Below are 25,128 nucleotides of genomic sequence, written 5' to 3' on the forward strand. Positions count from 1 at the left end.
AAACTCAGATTTTCCCAAAAGCAAACAAGTGAAAGCTATGCAATGAAGCAACCAGAAAACTTTGCAGAAGCTGTATCTCCGGCAACTAAGAAGGTTACAGGAAAAGCTCTTTCCACAGAGAAAGAAAATTTTGAAGTATATCCTTTATATACTCTCCCTATCCTTGCTCTTGACAAGGAATTAGAAAATTTTGAAATTAGAAATCTACTTAAACCTGTTTATAATAATAGGAATTGTGTAGATAGCGATAATGCCTTAAAAACCAGAAGGTATTTTGAATTCATTCTTATCGATACAGGTTCGATCGAAATCGAGCATGAACTTGCAGATCAATCAGACCCGGATAGCATTGCCTATTCGAAATTTACAATTAAAAAGATTTTGTCTCCCTCTAACTGGTTGACTGATCATCTCCTTACCCCTATAAATCTTTCTAAAAGATTTAACCCCCAAACATTTAATTGGTTCGACTACAGGAATGCGTGGATGAACTTCTTATTTGTTAGACCAATCACTCATTCGTGGTTTGTCAAATATTGCACAGAAGCCTCGACTTCTGTAATCCCCAGGTGGTTCTACGAATGGTGGAGTTACTTTGGAGGAAATAAACAGGTTAGGCCTAAAAGGTTTGAAGATGGATACCTTCAATTTCAAATTGATGAGAACATCTCTACCCTTCCAGAGCATATAAAATTATGTAAGTACTTCTTTAAAAGACGTCTATCTTATATTATAAGTTGGACATTTTGTACTGCAGAATTTGACAGGATAAAATATCTCTCTAAAGAGATAAGGATCAAAGGATGGTCTCCTGCAAAGAGAGAATCTCCATCATCTTCTAAAAGGCCACCAGTCAAGGATTCACCATCCAAGAGTGAATTAAAACAACGCCTTGAAAAAGCATTATCTGAATTAGATAATGAAAAGGCTAATCCAGATCAAGCTGCGATCGAGCAACTTCTTGAAGAAGCTTCGTCACAAAGTGACGATAATGGCGACATGTTAAATCCTAAGGCTCTAGCTCAGTCTTATTTAAATCCATTTGATTAATCCTAATTGAGCTTATTAAAAAGCAGAATAATTAGTCTTCAAGACAGAGATTAAAAATCGGAATTGTCTATGGAGAAGTAAAGGAATTTCAAAGAAACGGAATCTTTACTGATTAAACATATGGACCCTAGAGGGACCCGCCACGTTAAGAAAGTTGCTTCTTCTACCAAAAGTCTTTTGGACTATGCGGAAAAGAAAGACGACACATGGCCCTACCATTATAAAAGAAGATGCCTTCTTTATCTCAAGTCTCTTGACTTATTCGGAAAAGAAAGGCATATGGCCCCTACCACCATCACCAATAGAAGAAAAGCAAAGATTCCATCTTATCTCTTCTTTGACGCTTTCAAGTCTATAAAAGGCTTCATGTAATCCCATTAGAGGGCATCCTACAATTTTCATCTCAGAAAATCACAAGGAAAACCTCTCTCTTGTAGAAATGTTCGCTCTTATGCTTGAATAAAGAAAGTTTAATTTTGTAAGTCTACTTTCATAAAAATATAAGACCAAAATGGTGGTGCTGCTGAAGTATTAGATACTATTATAGTAGACACAGGCATGTATGCAGGTGCATGCCTCTTGATAGGGATGTCACATATTTAGCATTCTTAATATGCATGCCTCTTGATAGTGATGTTGCATATTGAGCATTCGTGTATATTGGCTAAAAATGGAGAGGATATTGTCGCACACTCTTTTGACTGGAGTTACCGAATGATTTGTACTGTGTTGACTGACTTTTGTTGTTGTTGTAGGCCCCCAAAGAGGATGCTCCTAGAGAAATATTTGTTGTTGTTGTAGGCCCCCAAAGAGGATGCTCCTAGAGAAATACCGTGTATATCTCTTATGTTTCGATGGGCATTATAGTGTTTGCTTGCCACCCAAAAAATCAATAGATCAGTCCCTTGTTTGCTTTTGTGTTTATTTTTCTGTCACTGGCATGTTCTAATTTGAGTCACGATATTTTATCGGTTAGCGCTGCCCTTTGTCATCTATGTCTAAATTAATTCCCATGTGCCAGAACCTATATAAACAGTGTGTCTAATTTCTCAACCATTTCTTAGGGCATTGATTTTTTCTGTGTTTCGGTGTGAAGGTACTCAATTACCAAGGCGTTCTGCATTGCATTTGTGTTAACATTTTTCAGTGTATTGGATGTGCCTGTATTTTGGCCGATTCTCGTTTTCTATTGGGTTGTGCTGTTCACACTTACCATGAGAAGACAAATACGACACATGTTGAAATATAAATATCTGCCATTCTCTTTTGGGAAGCAGGTAATTTTAAACCTTGCATATTTAAGTAAATTTCTCTTTACTTCTTTGTTTACATGATCATCCTTTGTAACTAAGAATTGTGTTTCATCCCAATTTCCTTCTCCCTTTCAGCGATATGATGGAAAGAAAGCAGCTTCATCAGAGAGTGAAGATCTTCTCCCGTAGACTGAAAGGTCTGCGGCAGCTGCTTACTCTATGAAATTTACATCATGCTGCTGTAAATTGTCTTTTCTTTTCTGCTTCAATAGCCATAGATTTCTAGGATGCTACTGGAACTGGAAGAAACTCTCAGGAGAATCAGTATCAACGTTATGGTTACATTTTGTGTCGGGGCATATTTTATAGTGTAATGATATCTTTGTTTTCCATTTGCACAGCTTTCAGAAAATTATGCTTTATAAGTACCCTGATGTATTATAGTACCTTTACTTAGTTTCTACCTATGTAAAGAAGCTTGCCAGTGCTCTTGTTAGTAATCTGCTGGCTTCTACTATGCCAGAAGCCTCTCTGTGGAGCAAATAAAGAGTTGAATGTAGTTGGTAAACAGTAATTATTGAGATCAACAATGTTCCACATGTAAGTTCTTTGAAAAATTCAGTTTGACATATCATTTGAGCATTCTTCACAACTACAAGTGCGTATCAAATTGTATATTGAGCACGGTCTACCGAAGACCATGCCACTAAAAAAAATGAGAGAGAAAAATAAATCTCCTGACTTCCCATCGACCAGTCGATGTAAAAGCACCAAAAAAGGAAATAATAATTCCATGCCGGTATAGCTAGGCGGTTGTCGCCCAGCATCTTGGCACAATGTATTTTTGACTAGTGTTTTATGAATTGTGAAAATCAATCTGGAAAATTGAGTGAGAACTATTGAGGTGGTCTGTAGTAGCCATAAACTCCATAAAACGTTTGTGCAAAGGTGAAGATTATCAAAATAACAGCAGCAGCAAAAGAGATAATTGCCCATGGGTTGTTGAAATACTTATGCCTTAAAGTAGCACGCCAAGCATTCCACCTGTGGTCATAGTACCGGTTAATTTGCTCGGATAACTGTGAAAGGTAACTGTCATTGACGTCGAAAACAACCTCTTGACAAAGCCGGTTGAAAAGGTCAGCAACTTCAGCATCATTGCCAAGCCAATGCTCAATTATTCCACAGTAATGGAGGTACTTAACATCCTCTGGCGAATCGATCAAGTTGTCCAAGAAAATTACGTATGAAGTTATGTCATTGGTGCAGTCAAGATGACACTGCTCAAACGCAATCAGGTTGAGGAAAAGTGACTTTGTACCATCATGAATTAAAAGCCGAGGCATTTTGAGGATTCCTTTCTTAAATTTTACATCCCAGAACCTATCAGTTTTCCTTTTCTTGAACTTAACCCCAGCTTCTTTCAGCTCTGAAACACTATGAATCATTTGCTGCCTGCGTTTGTCCGCCACCCGACTCGAATGTGACCAACGCTTGATCCACGTCCTAGGTGTTGGCTTAGGCCCTGTCTGCAAAAGGCTCCTCCTGAAAATAGAAATGACAAAATTAGCTCACTTTTTTAATCAAACAGTTCAAACAAACTGGGAAGGGGTCGAGTCATGAGTCCTTTATTGATTTAACCCATTTTGACTGTACCTGAAAACATCGAGGCAATGAAGTCCAGCAAGGTCTGCTAATGGATCAAAAGAAGCAGAACGTCCCATTGATGACTCCAATTTGGTCAAGTCACTCTTCGTCAATGGCTCATCAGTTGGCATCAACGGATCAAAAAACCTCAGAGCTAACCTAGCTACAATACCTTTCTCATGAGGCATATCAGATTGAATCCCATACAATCGATCAAGGATAAATAATGGAATTTGATTCTCAATCATGATCATATCTCTCTGAATCGAATGCATCGATCCCCTCATTGCGAAAACCGGGTCGTTCCTCGCATAACCAAGATGCTGGAATCCACCAGCTACACCACGAAACAGTTCGAGAACAAAGCAGCTATCCAGAACCATCATTTCAACAAACTCATTACTGTTCATTGCAATTGTCCCTTCATAACAGGCGCGTGCTTTCTCTTCGAGCTCTCTCACCGCATCAATATACATTTTAATTTCCTGATCTGTCCGCTTAAGGATTTGGAGAACGGCTCGCCATTTATGGCGATCCATATTCCGGAGGCGCTTTTTGCCATGGTGATAAGGACCTAAAGAGACGATTTGAGGTATATACGCTTTATCATCATCTCTTCTTAGGCTTAAAGGGACTCTGTAAATAGAAAGTTTCGCCCATGATCCAGCATCATTATCTTGCTTAGCTTGCTCTAATTTGTCCTTAATGCTAATTACCCATTCGGATTCTGGTGATTTTGGACCTTCTTCTACAGTATGAACATTTTCCTCAATGGTAATTTTCAGAGAATCAGCTGGGTGATACTCTTCTTTTTGCAACAGGCGGTGTTGTTGTTGTTGTTGCAGGGGAAATTCTGGAAAACTAATGGATCTGCTGGTGGTGGGAGTAGGAGTAGGAGTAGTAGGAGTATTTTGAAGACCAGCATCAACAGTTTCTTTGAGCTTGAGGGTAATGAGGTACCAACTCAAAAGATCTTTGTTGAATACAGCAACCATTTTTATTTTTATTTTTTTGACTTGTTTTCTACTTTTCTTCAAAAGATTGGAATTTGGATCATTCCATTAAAGCAAGAAAAATGTTTTGCTTTTACGAAGACTTTAGCTTACAAGCAAGTCGTCGCGTAGTATAAAAGAAGAAATGATTGTAGGATGTTGAAGTTGAACTAATCCAACTGGAGAATATATGCTGCCTACTGGACCCTCTTCTCTATTACTTTTTTCTAATGATTTCACCTCGATTAATTTCACAATATATTTGTCATCTCCCATTAGCAACAAGACTATCTCTGTTGGAATTTAAAGCTATGACTCTCAACCACTTCATTGACCACAATAACTAGTTCTTCACGTTTTGTTGACTAAATACTACTACTACTTATGATCTTGAACACTCTGTTATCAGTTGTATAATTTGTAAGTGCTCTTTGTAAGATTAAACTCTCCTTTGGCAATTTGTTGCGTGATCAAAAATCAACTACTTTCGTGTTTAATGATGCAGAGCCTTGACCCCTTTAACTAATAGGAACTAAGTTATTAAACTAAGAGGATCTCATTCACATGTGCCTTAATCTATTTGACCAGGTGGGAAATCATTAAAAAAAATTGAAACATGCTGCAAATTAAATATCTGAAATTAGCTGTTGACAGTTCACACTATTGGGTCTAGTAGTTCACTTTAAAAGGCTACTGATTGGGTCATCTGTTGTTTCTTCCAATTTAATTGCCAATAAATAAACAATTATGTATGTTAAAAAGAAAAAGAGCTATTTCCACAGAGGGGCAGCTGACAGATTAATAATTTCACGGAGAATTTTCAATATCTCAAGTCGTTGTTACCAACAGGTTTTAGTCATGTCAACAATCAATAATCATTAACTCATGTTGATATTATAACATTTCACTTTCATAAGCTAATCACAGTAAAATATAAGTTTACTATTTGAAGTTTTACGTTAACAAAGGATAAATCTTTTTTTTTTGCTTATTTAGAAGAAGGCAGGCATACAATATTCGGTCAGCTCAAGGGAAAATGTTTTAACAATTTTTTCTTTCATGATTGTCCATATTCGCTCATGTTCTATTTTGTCAACGTATAAACTGAAAGGATCCTTCAATAAATTATTGGAGTTTTGGTTACATCTGTGTGGGGCCGGGGTGTTACATGGAAGTATTAAAATAAGTTTACTATTTGAAGTTTGACAAATCTCTCTTTAAAATAATTCCATATTCGTCCACGTTCTGAATTTGTCAACACACAAAATAAAGGTTATCTTCATTAAACAAAACACAAACAGAAATGCATAGCTACATATAAACCCCTAAAATAGAAAATGTTTTCAATATTTAATAATCAACTAAATAACAAAATATACACATGAATTATTACATGTCAATAGTCCTGTAATTTTGAGTTGTCAATTTCATATTCTCTAGTCATATGATAAAGTTAACCTTACCATTTTCACAGCTGATATATATTATGAATGCCAATGTACAATGATGGAAAGACAATACAAATGGTTCTTACGCAAAATTTATACTTCCATTGGTTCCTGGAGTTCCTTCTTTTGACAAACTTACAGTTGTCGAATAAGAAGTGATACACAAATTTTGTACAGGAAACCGGAATTCTCAATAATCCTGCAATTTTTCTGCAGTTCACATAGCTGTACTCCGAGAAATTAAGTGAGTGCTTGATCCTAGCTCAACCTGTACAACATCCACCCTTCTTAACAGCAGATAACATGTCATTTAGTAGTGACTGGTAAAGAGGAAAGGTGGTTATTTCGAGTAATAGGATGCATTGATGGCAATGGAATGTCCAGCCGTACACCAATTCAACACCCACAAGTGAGCTAATTAAGTTTTAGTAGCTTACAACGAACAGAGCTTATACATGAAAACTAAAATAGTAGAAAGGAAATCACAAGCAAAGGAAGTGATGCTAATTGCTATTATGGATTTTATGGGTGATGTCAAAATCACATCACACCAACTAGAGATATGCAGTTCTAAATATTCCTTTCGTCACTTTATCATGGATCGATATTAAGAGTACTGAGCAGCTAGGTTTACTTGGTTTCTTTTTGTCCAAGTACAAGTAATTCCGAAGGAGCAAAAGCAACGTGAAAGCTTAACCAATTAAGATAATTGCCAGCTCCTTAAGGATATATCTGCAGGGATGAAATACTTTAAGAGTATCAAAAGCATACTCTAGAGTCGCATTATACAGGTAGAGGGGAGGGGGTCATGAAATGTTCATTCACTTATGTTTAGCTAAAATGGCCACAGAAGACTCTTATTATTTCTATTTAAACAATCAATGGAAACTAAAAAAGACACAGCAAAAGCAAGATCTACAAACCTTTATGCATGACGTCACGTTGGCAATGTCTGCAATCGTATGTGCTTGTACTTCTGCGTTGTATTGAAACAATTAGAACTTTCGGAGAAGCCTTTGGATAAGACTTGCTCCAATGCATGTGCTCCCTCCAGTAATGCAGCATCAATCTGCAAGTAAAATGTATAAATCTTCAACTCAAGTGGATTTAAGGCTACAAATAGATACATTTGGAGTTCTTTCAATGCTCAAATATATTAGTTTTATCATGCAAAGATCTGTTCGTTCTAACGTGATTTCAACGTCTGGAGCATGGGTACTTCTAAAACAATGCTGATTTCCATATGATATTGTCTATGAGAAATTTTAACTGGGTCCAAATATTTTTTTCATTGGTTGTATTCTACAAAACGTGTAATCTGCACATGTTACAACATGTCTAACAAAATTTTCTTTTTGCAACGACTAAATAGATAAAAGAAAGACATATATTTATCCAAATTGATGGTGGAATTATTGGAAGGAGATGGAGAATCCAAATAAACAATGTGTCTCAAATTTTCAAATTCAGAAGAAGAGCGTTCTTCTAAATTGGAGAAATACTGTTTGTTCAATAGATTCTCCAAGGTCTTTCATTTTTTTAAAAAAAATTCTCTATGGTCTTCTCTGTTTTATCTAATCAACAATAAGTTTTGTTGACTAAATTCACACATATCCATTTCATAAAGGGTGGAAGATCGGCGGTTTGGGCTGAATTAGGGCGGGTCAAGATGGCTTAGATCAATAAACTGCCCACAGTTAACTTGGGCTAAACTAGGTGGATCATGATGGGCTAAACAATGGGTTGTATAACCCAAGCCTAATCCAACTTTTGTTCTTTCTTTTTTAGAGTTATCAATCAATAAACATATAATTGCATACCTCAGAGACAAAGAAAGATAAGAGCAGAAAATGATATATATAATCAGCCATGTCGGCACAGTGCCCCTGATTCATGTGACGAAGTTAATATTATTATAATCATCTGAACTGTAGTTTGTGTTTCACGGTTTAAGCTTTGGGAGATGTTGCGGGTCACATTTGGGCTGAGTTAGTTTACTGGTTAAAACGGGTTGTCTAAATCAGCCCATCAGAAAAATCAGTAATTGCCTAACCTATTAAAATACTGATGGGCTTGGGCTAGTTTTGTCACCTCTAGAAATAGAAGATGATTTGACGGGAAGAAGGAAATGATAGCTGCTGTAAAGTTTAAATGTATTTACAATTTACTGTTTCCGGATAGAGGTTCTTTGCTATGTTGGTTTTTGTGAACTTGCAAGAATCTTTATGAGTGTAACCTGAAATGTCCATTTTCTCGATACCTTTTATTTTAACTTTTGCATTACCTTCTTGGTAATGATATTTGAATAATTTTTTTAATAACATTACCAAAAAGATATTCAAGAAAAGCTTGTAGAACAGAAACAAGAAAAGGAACATTAGGGAGTCAATTTTATGTAATAACTCAATGAGTTATAAACTTACTCGTTCTCTTGCAGTTAAATTGAACTTTTGAAGCATGAATGCTTTGGGATCCATCTGACCAGGAGGTCTTCCAATACCTAGCAAGAGAACTATGTTCAGTTTTCCATAGTGAAACTCAATACACCAAAAAGAGAACATTTAGGTATTTCAGACTCTCGACAAACCTATCCTTAACCGAGGAAACTCTCCATTTCCACGAAAATGATACATCACACTCTTTAACCTGTAAAGAAAGAGAACCGGATCAAGTTTAACAGCAACCGAAACTGCACCATACATAAAGTGACAGAGATATCTTCTGGTACGGAATTACCAACAAAAACATGAAAACCTGGCATAGCAAACAAGACAGATTTCCAGATAGAGAAATTCTATGCACAACTCAAGAAGTGGTCCGGGCGCATGTTATGGACATTCTAACAAAATATTATGCTAATTATATTGAGGAAAGAATAACTTGAGTAGGTATTATTTCTGGTGTTTTGATCTTCTTTTTTTTTTATGACAAAGGAAACCCGCAGCTGCTACCCTTTGGGTGCGCACAGGGTAAAACCCGCTCTCTTTTGCAATAGCTCACAAACCACATACAAGAGGCAATCAGCACTAAGCAAGCCCGGTGCGACAAGCTCGATCCAGAAGACAAACCCCTTGCTTTCGCTGGCAAGGGGTTTCGAACGTGAGACCTCCAACATGGAAGTCCCAAGCCCAAACCACTGGTCCACCCCGAAGGGGTTTCAGGTATTTTGGCTATGTCAAAAAAAAAATGTTGGCTAGGTATACAATTGTCATTATTAAGTTCATTAAAATTCCAGCTATGAACCTAAATAGATAATTCACTGGAAAAATGAACAGATGGATGGTTTCATGGTACTGAATTAAAGGTTTTTTTTAAGTAGATTTATATAAAGAAGAATTCCATTCATACCCGTTATGTCTGTTATGACCTCCCTTGGGGTGAAGACGAAGAACTCCACATGGTAAATCCATGTCATCATGAAACTGGAGAAAAAGACATGTGGAAAAGTATTAACAAAACATGATCAACATGTCCAATTAGATCTTAAAAAATATGAATAGCTAGTATATCGTACCACGACCACACGATTGAGAGGGAGCTTGTAATATGCTGCAAGTGGGCCAATCTGGGGAAATAGAGAAATGAAAGGGCATCAGAAATATTGATCACCTTGATAACACTAAACATCAATGAAAAGCACGATACATCTCCATTCCCCATTAAAAACATCAGAAAACATCAACGTCCAACAAGTAGAAATCTACTGGGAGTCACAAGAATTTGATCTTTTATTTGCACATGTAAACTGGAGTTTGAATGACATAACTTGAGCTAAGTAATGTGCTATTTTCTATTCATAGAAGTTCTCAAAAAGTTCACTTATTAAGCAGAGGAACTTAATTGTCTGATGAGAGTCTATTAAGTATAAACCTGCTTTGCATACTAGGGGAAGCAACGGCTGGGACATTCCCTTAACCTGATTGTAAGGGAACTAAATCTGGAAAAAACAATGGGACCAGGCTTGCATTTGCATTTAACTTGTGAACAGGCAAGTCTTGACAAAAACAGTCAATTGTCAGACAAATGTTATAAATATTGCCATTCAAAAACATGCCCCCGTAAGTGGCTAAGTCCATAGGAAAAGCTAATCCAATGAGTACTAAGGTCCATGAGTCACGTCATTTTTCCACTGCTTTCTGGAAGACTCTCTACCTCCACAAGGTAGGAGTAAGGACTGCGTAGACTCTATCCTTCCCACACTCCACTTGTGGAATTTCACTGGGTTTGTTGTTGTTACTGGCAGCACAAGACTGCTATCTGGGTTGCTTAGTTTCATGGAATAAAAGTGATCTGCAATTCACTACCTAACTACATAAAAAAATAACTCGGTAACCTCTTTAAGATTGTTTCAGTGATAAAATTACAAGAATCAAAGCAAAGAAGAAAGTCTTATATCAAAGTTTCAAAGAAACATACATAATATAACAATTCAGAGAACAACTGAACAACATTTTTATCAGATTAGAATCATTTTTGGCAAGAATTTGGTTAATTAATCACGAGACAAAGCTACGTATCTGACTTTCCTTATTCAGTGTTTCTTGTTAACTTTTGACAAAATAACCCTACCAATTACGTCAATGTTGGACTTGCATTCCACGTTCAGTGGTCAAAGACTGACTGTATCCAGTAACAACAAACTTCAGCATGTGTTAACTGTTTTTGAAACTAACAGAGAAAACTACTCCAAAATTATTTAAGGTTAACAGAGAGAAATATGAGCTAAGAATTGAAAACATTAGGATTAGCATCTTACTTCTCTGAGACAAATAGTTGGCACTGGAAGTTTCCAGCTGTAAAAACTATTCTAGAGATCTACAGCTTCACCGTTCACCATTCCACCCACACAAGGAAACACCATACATGGCTGGATGATGATAACAGTCAATATAACCACCATTTCAAAGAGGGGTTTACTCTAAACTAATTATAAACAAAATCAGCTAGATCCCAGTCAAGCGAAATGAAAATTTACAAGTAAACCCACTGTCACTATGCGACAGAATACACTTAGACTACGAGCTTTCATTCAGACACATATTTGAGATAGAATCCAAGCAGCACCAGTCATGAGCAGAAAAAAGAAAAGATTTATGATACAAGTAAGACTTATTTAGTTGCTTACGGATTCACCACTCAAATTCATGTAAGTCAGTGGCTTTGCAAGGAGAACTGGCATGCCATTGACAAAACCTGAGAATTGGTATATATTAACAATCTTATATGAAGATGTACTTGGAACACTTAAAAAAACAGAAATCAATGTTTAACTAAAGAGACCTTTTCCAAACATAGCTTTACAATGTATTGTCTCCATATGAATCCCTTGTGAATTTGCGAATGCATCAAGCATTTCAAAACCAACCTATAGCGGAAACAAAAGATAAAGCTCTTAATGAAGACCACTCGAGTAAGATGGAACCCAAAATAGATCAGGTTTTATGCAGTCTTTCTGAGAAAGTAATGTTAGTCCAGAAATAGAGGTTACATTATGTCTCGTTCCCCTGTATTTATCCCCAGGATTTCCCAACCCAACAAAGAGCCACGGCCGAGGAGAGCAAGTGCAGAAGTTGCGTCGACAAATCCTCCTAAGCATCTCATTCATCTGCAGTGAACATCAATAAGGTTAGATAAAGAAAAAGGGCATTGAAAACATTTGAGGTGGCTTTTTGGATTTTTAGGGCATGCTTGGACATGGTTTCCGTGATTTGAAATTAACTACTTTTGAAGTTGAAATTTTGTTTAGACATTGAATTTCTTAAGTTGTATTTTTTTTCTCATAAAACCCCACAATTTGTAAAAGCTATCGAATTTCTCAACTTTATACAATTTTACCAAATGAGCAACCCATAGCTCATAAACAAGCCTAAGGTGCGGGTGTGTCGAGTAAAACTTATGACTACCCTCCCATCGTTAATGGTAGCTACTATCACATAATGCCTTAAAGGCCTGTACAAGTAAATTACAATAAAGATCATTTAGCCATTTAAGTAGAAGATCGTTTAGCTATTCAAGCACTAGATCTTAGTTTATCTTATGACTGTATTGTCTATGTCCTCAAGTATACAAGTGTGAATATACTATGGCCATTTGTTTTATTTATAATAAGTGACATATATACCATGTGACTCCTAAGAATTTCAAGTAAAAACACATATGATCATACGAAATGTTATGAGAACTTGACTTGAAAGGTGTAAATGAATACTTATAGCTTTGACAGTTAGACAAGGGAATGTAACATAAAAAAATGAAGATCTTAGTTCTATATCTCATGTAAGCTGTATTGGCATGTACAAAAGAAATATGTGACATAGGGTGGTGCCATTATGGCGAAGGAAGTTTTAGCTTCACATACCTTGGGTTCTTTTCTAGCTAAGGGTAGTTAGTTCCCTGAAGCCCAACAGACTCAACATACATGGGTGTAGTCTTTACAAAACCAACCATTAGCTTCCACCATCCAACTGCAACCAATCAATCCAACACAATCAACTACAAAACAATATATATGTTCATCAATAACCCGTAGGTTCATCTAACGGATCCTTCTAGTATTCTTCACATATCCTCAGAACTTGTCAAATTCCTCAACAATTGTTTAAAGTAAATTCTCTATTTTCCAACTTACCTTAACTCAATATTGAATATACCCTGTCAGTAGGATACCCAAAAGAATTCCACTTTTATCAACAATTTTCTATCTTCTTTTCCTCTTTCAAGAACCCCAATTCATTTCAAGAGTAATGAAAATTTCAAATCAAAATACTGATTTCCACTTCACCAATACATCCCAAATACGTCTTCTATAATTATATTACATTATATGTAGAGAAATTACCTATTGAAATCAAATTCCAACTTGAGTTTTTGATAAATTCTCACAGTTCTTGAATGAAAAATAGTACTTCTCTAACAATTTAGTACTATTCATCTGTTTCCTCTCTCAAGAACCCTAATTCATCAAACCCATTCCAAGAACTAACACAAAAATTCAAATCAAATAGTGGTTTCTACTTTGTAATACATGCCAAATAAGTCTTCTAATTATATTACAGTACAGATAGAGAAATTACCTATTTGAAATCAAACTTGATGAATTCTTACCATTCTTGAATGAGAACTGGAATTTTTACAACAATTTTCTATTCATCTGTTTCCTCTTACAAGAACCCTAATTCATCAAACCCATTCCAAGAACTAACACAAAAATTCAAATTAAATAGTGATTTCTACTTCGTAATACATCCGAAATAAGTCTTCTATAATTATATTACAGTATATGTAGAGAAATCACCTATTTGAAATCAAATCCCAAACTTGAGTTCTTGATGAATTTTCACCATTCTTGAAAAAAAAACTGAAACATTCCTAACAATTTACTGTTCATATGTTTCCTTTTTCAAGAAACCTAATTCATCAAACTAAAACTAACTCAAAAATTCAATTCAACTTCACAATACATCCCAAATACGTGTTCTGTCAATGTGTCAAGTATAATTGAGTTCTTGATGAATTTTTACAATTCTTGAATGAAAACGAATACTTCTCTTAACAATTTACCATTCATCTTTACCTCTTTCAAGATTCATCAAACCCATTTCAAGAACTATTGCAAAATTCAAATTAAACAGTGATTTCCACTTTACAATACATCCCAAATACGTATTATGTAATTATAGTCGAGTGTAGGTAGAGAAATTACCTATTTGAAATCAAATTCCGACTTGACTTGTTGGTAATTTTTCACAATTCTTGAATGAAAAGTAGTACTTCTTTAACAATTTAGGACCGTCGTATGACTCTTCTCATTAGAATTCTTGATGACCTTAAACCTCTACTTCATACCACTGAAGAATGAAAAGAAACGTAGAGCACCTCACGTTTTACTGGAAATTAAAAAAAAAAAATGAATTAAGCGGAAGTGTTTTTTTTCTCTCCTAGCACTCTAATTTATAATACAAAAAGTTATAAAGTGACCCACGTAAATAACTTTTTTAAGAAATTATATCATCTTACGAATAAATAAATTATTGTTCATTAATTGAAATATGTTATAAATTTATTGAATGAGTGGATAGTCCATAAAATAAATGAATTTTTTTGGATAAAAATATATCTATTTATTGTGATACTTAATATGGTGACTTTTGAAGTGATTTCTCAACATATAAATGGGGTTGTTCATTTACTATTGTATGATATACATACGAAATTTACATACGCTATCTACTTCTTTAATCTTCTTCTCTTTATGATTATATTCTTATGATCTTGATTTTATAACAAAATATTCTATTGTATACATCGCATATTTATGAGAGTACTGAGGTACATTTAGCTATAAAATTATAATAGCCAACTTAGAAAAGTTAATCTGAGAGAGTTGTTAGGACGATATCTGTCGTTTCTTTAAATTCATGATAATAACGAAAAATGGGGAGTTCCTAGTTAAAGAAAAATAAAGCAAACTTTAATTTATATTCATGATTAGTTATAACTTTGAAATAAATTTTTATTATAAATTTCATAATGAAATATAGTTAAACGCAATATTTATGATTGTAAACTTTCAAAGACCCTAATTTTAGAAAGTATCACTAATCAACAATAAGTGTAACCGTTTATTCTTTACTCCCTCGTTCCATAATAAATTAAGCTTTTTTTTATTTTTCAAATTAATTTAAATTTTTAATTTCATGATTATTTTTAAAATATTCTTTCAATTTTACTGTTTAAGTTAGTATTGAAATTAGTTATTATAAGTAATGTTTAGTTATTTTTTTACAATAATTAATAAGGTAAAAATAGAAAATTATGTTTAATTTATGTCCTAAACTACTTTTTTCAATGGGTGTGAAACACCTCAAAGCTTGAATTAATATGAAATGGAGGGAGTAACATAACTTTTTCACATGGTATAAACAGTTTTTTTACTCTAAGCATCAATTTTTTCCTTTTGTAGAATTTAAAATAAGTGATCATCTTTTACAAAAATATAAACTTATAACTCAATTTTGATATAAAAGCAACTTGAGATCCCAAATTTCATACCCATATCCAAATGCTTTCTGTATAGGGATGGACCCACGTATCAAAGCTCAAGCACCTATTAATCTTGTATCAGATAAAAATTAAAAAATATTTATATAAAATTAATGTAGAGCATTCAATAAATAAATTATTTAGCTGATTCAATAACTCATGGTGAATATTTAAAATTGTTTTAGTATTCTAATCACATTTAAATTTCGCTCTTAAATCTCAACATATTATTTTTATTAAGTTAAGAGAACACCCACAAATTTAAAAGTCTAAATCTGCCACTTGAATGAGCAACAATTGGTCTTTATATTTCAGTATTATATTACACAACTCATAATATTTCCAAAATGGTCGTATTATAATTGCTAGTAATTTCTTATAATTTTGATAAAGAAAAATTAATGTAATCAATGAGTAGATGAATAAACGGTGATTTCAAGAGTGACTGATAATAAGTTGAACATTAATTGATAACGAATTAATATGATTTAAAATGAAAAAGAGAAAAATGATTTTTCAAAAAGCATATATATTCATGTTGAATATCTTTTCAGTTGATTAGTCATGAAAGATTAAACATACACGATTTGATTGATACCGAATGTTAAAACAGATCGAGCCTTAATTGTCAAAATATAAAAAATTGAGACAAGTTCAAAATCTATTTATATATTTGATCTATTAAAAAGGATAATATTATATGCATAAAAGAAAAGAATAAAAACATTGTTTGATAATGTTATGCGGAATTCGAGATAATACGAGAAAATATAAATGCGAAAAACAAGACAACAGATTTACGTGGTTCACCAATAAATTGGCTACGTCCACGGGAAAGAGGGGGAGCAGTTTTATTATGGAGAGGCAAGAACAGAATTACAGAATAGGGTTTGCCATAGCGTCTATATATAGTGCTAAGCTACGCCCTAACAGGCTTGGGCCCAAAATACAAAATTGACAGATAATTAAGACCCCCGTCCTTTCTGTTTGTAACGGGTCCGATTCAAGGCATTCAACAGATAACATGCTGGATCAAGAAAATTTGACAAATCTCTCTTTTATCAACACACAAAATCAAAGATAGTACTTTTCATTAATCAAAACACAAACAGAGAAAAATGCATTGCAACAACAAATACCCAACCCAACTATCTACAAAATATTAATTTAATGATCCAACTAAAACAAGCCTGTCCTAAAATAACACATAAATCCATGAAATAACGCAATGCAACTGATTAGAGATAAAATTTTCTTCAGATGCTGCTAATCATTTCTTCATTTGTAGTAGTAATAATACGTTTATTTATAGCCTCCTTAATAGGATATGAAGCCTCCGTCATAATTCCACACTTGCCCAAATGACCATTCTTCACATTACGCTCCATTTTAACATAACCACTTTCTCCCCACTTTGTGCCCCATGAGTTCCTCACTAACCAATAGTCTTTTCCATCTTCACTTCCGTACCCAACCACCACAACACCATGGTCTACTTTCTCTCCACAATCCCCCGTAAACACGCCCTAATAAAAAAAATATTTTAAAGTCAGTAAGTTCAAAATGAATGTACGTACTATACAATACGTAAAAGTTTTAGAGTTTTGAATTACCGAGGCGTAGAGTTGGAAAGCCTTCCCAGAAGCTTCGATGGCTACGCTAACAGGTTGATGAGCTACAGCTTTTTGAAGTGCTTTTTCATTTCTAGGCACGTCTTCATAATCATCAATACTAACAACCTTTGAATTTTTCTGTAACATTCATTAAAACTTTGATCAATTAGAATTTTTCACCAAGTAGTCATATATTTATAGGAATATAAAATTTAGTATGGACTAACCCGAATAGGATCGCATCTACCATCAACGCCGCGATAAGGATAGTGATTTTCAGTGTCCATGCCACCATTGGAGATGATGAACTCGAAGGCATAGTCCATTAGGCCACCATTACAACCACCGTTTTGAGATCTGTCACAATCTACTAGTTCTTGTTCGGATAGTGTGATCATTTCCCCTGTTACGATTTGGTTTATGCCTTCTACTGCTGCCACTGTTGAAAAAGCCCAGCAACTTCCTGTAAAAGCCCAAATAAATTAATTAGTAAAACGTTGCCATGTAAAAAGTCCAGTGGGCCAAACATACAATTCAAATTCCTCGTCATTTTATTCCTAATGAAATGATTTATAATCGTACGAACAAAAACACATACCACAACTCCCTTGATTTTTGATAGGAGCAACAGCGCCTCTCTTCCTCCAATCAACGGAATGAGGGAGCAACTCGTTGGGCGGCGAAGCATAACGCTGGCTTGTGTTTTTGGACTTGACAAGGCGACGCCTAGCGTCACTTTTCGTGCCCAAATACACAGCCCGGTACTCGTCGTTCGTGAGATCAGCAAATTGGTTCAATCCAACTTTAAACGTGCGATTTTCGGAGTCATTATATTCCTCAATGAACCTCAAATTATCTTTAAAAATCTCAAATCTTTTTTCCTTCTCACCTAAGGCATTATATATTTTTCCATGCTCTGCCAGCCACTTTTCGTATAAAATACCCTCTTTATTTTTGTAATCTATGATGGACATGTCAATTGCATAGGATAAAGACGAAAACAGGGCTAAGAGAAGAGTAGTTATTACGGTTTTAGCCATGGCTGACAAAGTGCAAAACAAAACTTAACACTTAGGGAGAAGTTTAGTGCAGTAGAATGAAAAGAGGCTTAAGGGATGAGGCAAACCCACTTGGGGTTTATATAGATGGAAGATTTGGATATTATTACTAATTTTTCTTTTTTTTGGATAACGAAAAAAAAAAAAGTAAAAGAATTTAATGTGGTGTTTACATTGGGACAGGAATGGGAAGCAGAGTCTCATCTCATGGGTTGTGGGAAAGGCAACTGAGATTTTGTAAGACCAAACCGCCAATTCACCTAACTCATCAAATGACATCCAAAATTTTATTTTTTTTTTTAAAAAAAGATTCATTATCAAAATTCATGTTGTAAATAAAAGTTTAGTCTTTGCATATGTAAGAGTTAGACCGGTTGAACAAACCGCCTAACTTGGGAGTTAGGAGTTAGAGATATGAAATTACTTCATTCCTGAGTTTTTATTTGTCATGTTACGTTTTCGAAAGTTAATTTAATTAATTTTTAAAGTTAAATTTGTTTATATTAATTTAATATTTTAAATAAAAAAGTTAGACATTTAAAAACTATATGAAAAGTAGTATAAAATTATAACTTTTTGCATATCAATATAATGGAAAAATATTAACTAATTTTTAAAGTTAAATTTACTTATATTAATTTAATATTTTAAACAAAAAATTTAGACATTCAAAAACTATATGAAAAGTAGTATAAAATTGCAACTTTTTGCACATCAATATAATGGAAAAATACATCTTAAAATATTGATCATAATTTATACAGTTTGACTCTAAAAATAAAAACTTGATAAACAATTGCGATTGGAAGAAGTATTAAGTTTGCAGAAATAATTACCTAATTGCTTAAATTATTCTTTCACCATTTTAAAATAATTAAATTGTTGAGCCAGAAAAATTAGGAGATAAATAAACACTGTTTTTCGCTTTTGTCCTTTTAGATATACTTAAACTTTTCTTTAAAATATAAGTAATTAATTTGGAGTAAAATTATAAATATGAGCAATTAGTTCTTTTGAAATTATCACCTAAGAGATGTAAATGATGGACAAAAATGGAAGAAATTTCATCAACTCTCTAGACTTCGAATAATTCAATGATTTTTGAAGTATAGAAAAAACTTAACAATTGTCTTATTTTCAAACTAAGGGAGTATGTGTATAAATTATAATCAATATATACCTGCATTCAAAAATAAATATTATTCTCTTTATCTCAATTTAATGTTACATTTTCCAATTTTAAGGCTCAGATCATTTAAATTAATTAGAATTTTTCTCATAAAATCTTCAAAAAAAATTTTAAATGAAATTCATATACTTATAAATCACGTAAAGTATTATAAATTACAATAACTAATTAATCAAAATATGTAAAACATAAATAAAAGATTTATAATAAAAAATAAAATTTATTTGAATATCAAAATTTGAATTATGTCATATAAATTGAGACGAAAAGTATTAAACAGTAAAGATTCCTTATTATGTATTATTGACTCAGTTAGTCTTGTATAGTTGTGTTTAAATCTAGGAGTACATATGATGGTTTCAAGGTTTTTATTTAATATTATCAATTGATTTTCTTAACTATGTTGAGTATAGTAGTATTTGTTTACAAAACTATTGCTTATGCAATTTTCAACATGTAGTTATACCTTATTTTGAAAAATCAAACTTAAATATCACAAAAAAATTAAACTTTAATTTTGTACTGCGATTTTCTTTAGCATAAGTTGAAGTAAAAGAAATATTATCCATAGATAGATTTCATAAAGGATATATATATATATACTAATAAATCGTGCAACCACCATTAAACTACCAAAAAAAAACCCATCTATAATCTGAAGATTCATCGCCCTTGAGAGCAAAAACAAATATGATAGAGAATATTTTATTACTTTTTGTTTTTATTTATTTGTTTATATATTTTTTTTTATTTATCTATTTTAACAAGGATAATAATTTTTTTTTAAAAATATCCTTATTTAATTCTAGAAAATTCTAACACTATTAGTTGTAATGCATGTTTTTTGGAATCAAAAAGTATATTTATTATACTTGAAGAGTTGCATAATCTTTTAAATTAAAGATAAATTATAACTAACCTATAATAATAATTAGTGTCTTAATATGTGTATCACTTCTAAAGTGGACAACTAAGGACCCGTTTGGATGGCTTAATAAAAGCAGCTTTAAAAAGTACTTTTGAAAGTGCTGAAATTTATTTTTAAAATAAGCAGTTATGCGTTTGGATAAAAGTGCTGAAGTTAAAAAAAAAATTGTTGATGTGTTTGGCAAATAAGTGCTGATAAACAGCTTTTTAAATCAAAATGTCTGAAATACCCTTAAAAGTTGTTAACATAGTAAAAGTTAATTAATTTTTATTTTACAGCCATAAATAATTATATTTTGCTATCATTCACATATTTCTTTCTCATCACAAATTATTTATAAGAGGAATATAAACTTATTATAGATTTTAAAGATATATAATTTGAATAGATTAAAGAACGATTTAAGATTTTATTTTAGTTTCATCCATAGGTAATAATAATTGTCTATCATTCACATATTTCTTTATTATCACAAATTATTTATAAGAGGAATATAAATTTTTATTTAAGTTATATGTGCAACTTATTTTACATTTTAATAATATATAATTTGAATAGATCACTTGAAAGATTTAAGATTTATTTTATTTTCATTTATTAGTAATAGTAATTGTCTATCATCCACACGTGAAAAGGGAAAAATAGAAGAAAGAGATGTTAGGGTTATGTGGGTAATTTGGAGATTGTATAAAAATATTAAGGGCAAAAAGGTAAAAATGTGGTCAACTTAAAACAGCTTATAAGCTGGAAAAAAAAGCATCTCTACCCCAGCTTTTAACTTTTGGCTTAAAATAAATTTTTTTTAACTTAAAATAAGTTGTTTTGAGTATTGCCAAACAGCTAAATAAGTCAAAAATCAGTTTTTAAGTCAGTTTGATCAGCTTTTAAGCTAAGCCTAACAGACTCTAAATAGAGACTGGAAAAAAATATTAGTTAATGTATTGTACATTAACGAAATTTGATATAATAGGAATAGAAGCGGGTGAAGAAAAATGAATGAATAGAAGTAGTTTTGGCGACCAAGTTCGTTGAGTTATGGGTTGGTGACAGCCTTACGTTGGAACTCTAACAGATACCTTGAAATGTGAGACCTTTAACTAAATTAAACTAAACTAACGCTGCATCACCATCACCAACTCTCCATATTTCGGCTGGACTTTTACTTTTTCTATAAAAAAAAAAATTTATATATCAAAAGGAATAAATAAAACTGAAAGGGGTATTTTTTCTGCAGGGCTAAGTTATTGATTTGTGCAAAGTCATGTTACTAAAAATCTTCTTTGGGAAGTTGGTGATTTACACATCGATGTTTGTGCCGCCGGCCTTTAGGAATCTTAGATTCATGACTCTAACGCCCTTTTGAATATTTAGTAGCACCGAATCTTAATGTGGCTTCATACGAGTGTTTGGCCTTTATTATTTGAAATTTGAAAGAAAATAAATGTCGGACTAGAGCCGTCAATATGGGCTAAGTCTGTTAGGCCAGTCTGGCTTAATCCTGAGTTTAGTAAGGTTGGATTAAGATTTTTAGAGCTTATTTAAGAAAAGAGTTTTTTAGCTCGGTCTGAATAGGCATGTTGATTTAAGGGGCTTGAGAAATATCGATAGGATCGGTCTATGAGCCAATAAAATTTAATTAAAAAATATAATATAATATTAAAATTTAAAATTGATGATAGTCCAAACTCAAAACAATTAAGTTAATATTTATATCTAGACATTTATACTTAAAAAAACTTAATAGTTTTTTTTTATTTTTTAAAATGGTAACTTAATAAATATTTTATAAAGACAATTTTATTTGTGAATTTGATTAACAGGTAGTAACATTAACATCATGTAATATTGTTTTGTCAATATTTATGATAATATATTTAAATAATAATTTATAATTTAAATTAATAATTATAAAAAATACATATAATTTTTTAAAAAGTGAACTGGCCCGACAAGCCTATAGCACACGTATTTATGGATTGTGCCAATTATTTTCTAGCCCATACCAAAAATAAACTAACCCGACCTGACCCATAAAAATGTCAAAATTTATATGAATTAGCTCGAATGAAGTGAACTAGCCCATATTGACAACTTTATATTGGACCCTTTCTTCAAGGCTTCACGCACCCTGGTTGGACCTCCCCATTTAGGTACCGTTATTATATACTTTTTCTGTCTAACTTTGTACGTTATTTTTTAATAAAAATATTGATCATTTCATAAAATTAATTTTAAATTTTTTTTACACGTTTATTAGTTATTAATTTTAAAAATATATAGTTCAACGATTTAAAAAAGCTAAGTCATGTTTATCGATTATATTAGTTAGTCAAAATAAATTAATTTGTATTCATTGATAGAAAATTTGAGCTTCAAAAAATTTAAATAAAGGTAGAAGAATAAAGTCACATCATTTCTTAGGGCCCGTTTGGCCATAGATTTTACAAGTAAAATTTGGGAAAGAATTTGGCAAATTTTGTTTGTCCATACACTTTTTCATTATTTGGCAAATTTTTTTGGCAAATATTTCAAATTCCCAAATACTAGTTTTTTCTAGTATTTGGGAAAATTTCATTATTTGGAAAGTTTTAGAAAATCAATTTTTACACCTAACTTGTATATTTTACAAAAATAATCAATTTATTAACACCAACCAATTCAATTAGCTCCCCATCTGTCAACTAACTCAATTAATACACTTTTCTATTATATAGAGCATATACGTATATGGACTTTTATATCAAAAAAATTAGTTGAACAACCATAGTAAAAGCTCTGTGGCAGTCCTTTGTGGAGAAACAAATTGAAGGTTATTTGTAAAAATCTACATATTTTTTCTTATAGTGAATTTCGTTTACATTGAACTTGCTTGAATTGATTTGTATGAATATGTTCTCTTGTCTAGATTTAAGAGTTACGAATGATAAGAATCTTTTCTCCTTGTGTTTTATTTTTTCATTAGACTGGCACAACTAATTTTTCGGGCTTGTTTGTTAAGTTTTGTAATGCCCATTATTCTTGAAGTTGGTTTTCAGATTTCCGACGAGAACTCTATGACTTCACCTTTTCCGGTTAACAGGGTAATATACTTTCAATCGTGTTCGTACGCCTTTCATTTTTAGTAAAGACATGCTTTCAGATTTTGTTCATTCCAAAAAAAAATAAAGTTATGCATATGATGTGTTGTCATGTTGATGTTGTATTGTAGAAACGTAAAAAAATGAATAATCATGTGGTTCAGCGGTTGATAAATGGACTAATGAAGAAACATCAATCCTTATAAGTGTCTTGCATGATGATGCGAGGATGTCCAGATTTAAAGGTTATGCCATTAGTGGTCCACGATTAATAGAAGTTAGGAATGAGTTTTTTGAGAAAATTGGAAATCGAGATTTCTATTTTGCTATGTAAGACAAATTTATGGTTAGTTTTGATAATTTTAAAAACTTATAGGTATAAATCATATTTCTTTAAAAAATGAAATATGTTTCACAAATTCTATGGCCAAACATATTGTGAAATTTCACCCAATTTTTCATCCAAATAATATTTGCCAAAAATATTTGAATATTTATGACCAAACGCTAGCTTAATATAAGTGAACAGTAAAAAAGTGACACGTAATCCGTAAAATGAGACTAAAAAAATATTTATTAAACACCAATTTATATGATAGCATAATATAATAATATCAATTCGTATTATTTTTAAGAGAGAACGAGTAAAGAAGAACGGAAAGAGTAATACACAATTGAAAAGATCTTGTACAGTTAAGACTCTTGTTTTTAAAAGAGAAAAATTGAATATAATAGCAAATTATTAATTTAAACTAAATATTATAATCATAATTTGATTTAATTGTAATTCGTAGTAAATTGTTGTCATTCGCCTCTCTCACTAGGTTTCTTGCTCGCAACTCTCTCCCTCGCCTCTCCCACTTTTATACAAATGCAAATGTATAAAATGCATTCGTGTTTGTATAAAGCGAGAGAAAATTTACAACAAATACGAATACATATATTTTCGTCTTATACACTTATAATTTATACAAATTCAAATCTTTCCCTGCCCAATTCTCTTTTGTCTTTCTCGCTTTATACAAATACATATCAACATGTAAAGCGAGAGAGAAATTTGATATACAAATATTTAATTTCGATTCAATTGTATACAAATTCAAATTTTATGCAGACATACAAACAGATATAATTGAATTAAGAGGATGTCAGCGATTTATACAAACGAGAGGCAGTCAACAATTTATACAAGTGACCTGCCAGCGAAATTATACAAATCTGAAACATTGTCAACGAGTTATACAATCTGATGCTCCGCTATGGAGCGTAATTATACAAACTAATTTGTATAATTATAACATATAAATATAATTTTTATATTTGCTATAGAAAAATTGCTCATTTTTAAAAATATTGGTAAAAACAAGTGAAATTTGAAGAAATATTAGTCTGGTTTATAATTTAGTAATGTTGAATTAAATATCACTGGATTATTTTAAAATTTGTCACCCATAATTCCATATTTACATTAAAGCTAAATTATATCGAAATGACATAAGGAATTATCATATTAATAAATTATAAAGCTATATTTTTTCATATTTAGAGCTTAAATCAAACATCTGTGATGACGGACTATTATTTATGGTGATGTCAAAGACGTCACAACTTCAAAGGAACTATTGTCGACCCAAGAAGATTACTGCATGCATCACTATATTTTGTTAACTATTAGAAATGTTACATCTAATTACATAGGAGACACTCGACCAGGTGCGGTTTAAATATATTAGTGGCCTAAAGCGAAAATCAAACGGGATTTTAAACTTATATTGTTAATTTCTTGTAGTTTTCAATTAATAATATAATCATTTTTATTTTAAATTATTTT

At 32.3% G+C, this 25,128-nt stretch overlaps 4 protein-coding genes across 11 annotated transcripts in view; 1 reads left to right on the forward strand and 3 right to left on the reverse strand.

The window, feature by feature from the left end:
• Positions 1–2,932, forward strand: part of LOC107011072 (protein RER1A-like) — a 14,272-nt gene extending 11,340 nt beyond the window's left edge. The window contains exons 1-3 of one of the 4 annotated variants that reach the window (XR_003576242.1): positions 7–1,528; positions 1,806–1,885; positions 2,147–2,287. Coding sequence is in view for 2 of the 4 variants with exons in the window: in XM_027914123.1 (XP_027769924.1) it covers positions 43–612; positions 758–772 (585 nt within the window). In the remaining 2 variants the exon portion in view is untranslated. Of the gene's footprint in view, positions 1–6; positions 2,328–2,438 lie in introns of those variants that run through there. The other 3 variants (XM_015210395.2, XR_001455790.2, XM_027914123.1) reach the window with 3 other exon arrangements.
• On the reverse strand, positions 2,909–5,416 carry LOC107011071 (UPF0481 protein At3g47200-like). Its single transcript, XM_015210393.2, has 2 exons — positions 3,960–5,416; positions 2,909–3,848 (listed from the first exon to the last, which is right to left on the reverse strand). The coding sequence occupies exons 1-2, from the start codon at positions 4,943–4,945 to the stop codon at positions 3,200–3,202; spliced, it is 1,635 nt and encodes a 544-aa protein (XP_015065879.1). The 5' UTR covers positions 4,946–5,416; the 3' UTR covers positions 2,909–3,199.
• An 852-nt stretch (positions 5,417–6,268) lies between these two features.
• On the reverse strand, positions 6,269–14,317 carry LOC107008812 (peptidyl-tRNA hydrolase, mitochondrial). 5 transcript variants are annotated; one of them, XM_015208000.2, is made up of 11 exons: positions 14,093–14,316; positions 12,749–12,854; positions 11,879–11,995; positions 11,671–11,755; positions 11,516–11,583; positions 9,905–9,955; positions 9,739–9,812; positions 8,978–9,036; positions 8,814–8,890; positions 7,314–7,459; positions 6,269–6,658 (listed from the first exon to the last, which is right to left on the reverse strand). In XM_015208000.2, exons 3-10 carry the CDS (start codon positions 11,993–11,995, stop codon positions 7,328–7,330), a joined length of 663 nt encoding a protein of 220 aa, XP_015063486.1. In that variant the 5' UTR covers positions 12,749–12,854; positions 14,093–14,316; the 3' UTR covers positions 6,269–6,658; positions 7,314–7,327. The 5 variants fall into 5 exon arrangements, with proteins under 5 accessions (XP_015063486.1, XP_015063488.1, XP_015063487.1 ...); XM_015208002.2 differs by having other exon boundaries at positions 6,274–7,138; positions 14,093–14,317; XM_015208001.2 differs by having other exon boundaries at positions 6,274–7,122.
• Positions 14,318–16,488: 2,171 nt separating this feature from the next.
• Positions 16,489–18,162, reverse strand: LOC107008811 (zingipain-2-like). The gene is made up of 4 exons (XM_015207999.2): positions 17,644–18,162; positions 17,273–17,508; positions 17,046–17,183; positions 16,489–16,958 (listed from the first exon to the last, which is right to left on the reverse strand). Exons 1-4 carry the CDS (start codon positions 18,083–18,085, stop codon positions 16,689–16,691), a joined length of 1,086 nt encoding a protein of 361 aa, XP_015063485.1. The 5' UTR covers positions 18,086–18,162; the 3' UTR covers positions 16,489–16,688.
• Positions 18,163–25,128: the final 6,966 nt, after the last annotated feature.

The sequence above is a fragment of the Solanum pennellii genome, chromosome 2 (genome assembly GCF_001406875.1).
Source record: "Solanum pennellii chromosome 2, SPENNV200".
In the NCBI taxonomy this organism is placed as follows: Eukaryota; Viridiplantae; Streptophyta; class Magnoliopsida; order Solanales; family Solanaceae; genus Solanum; species Solanum pennellii.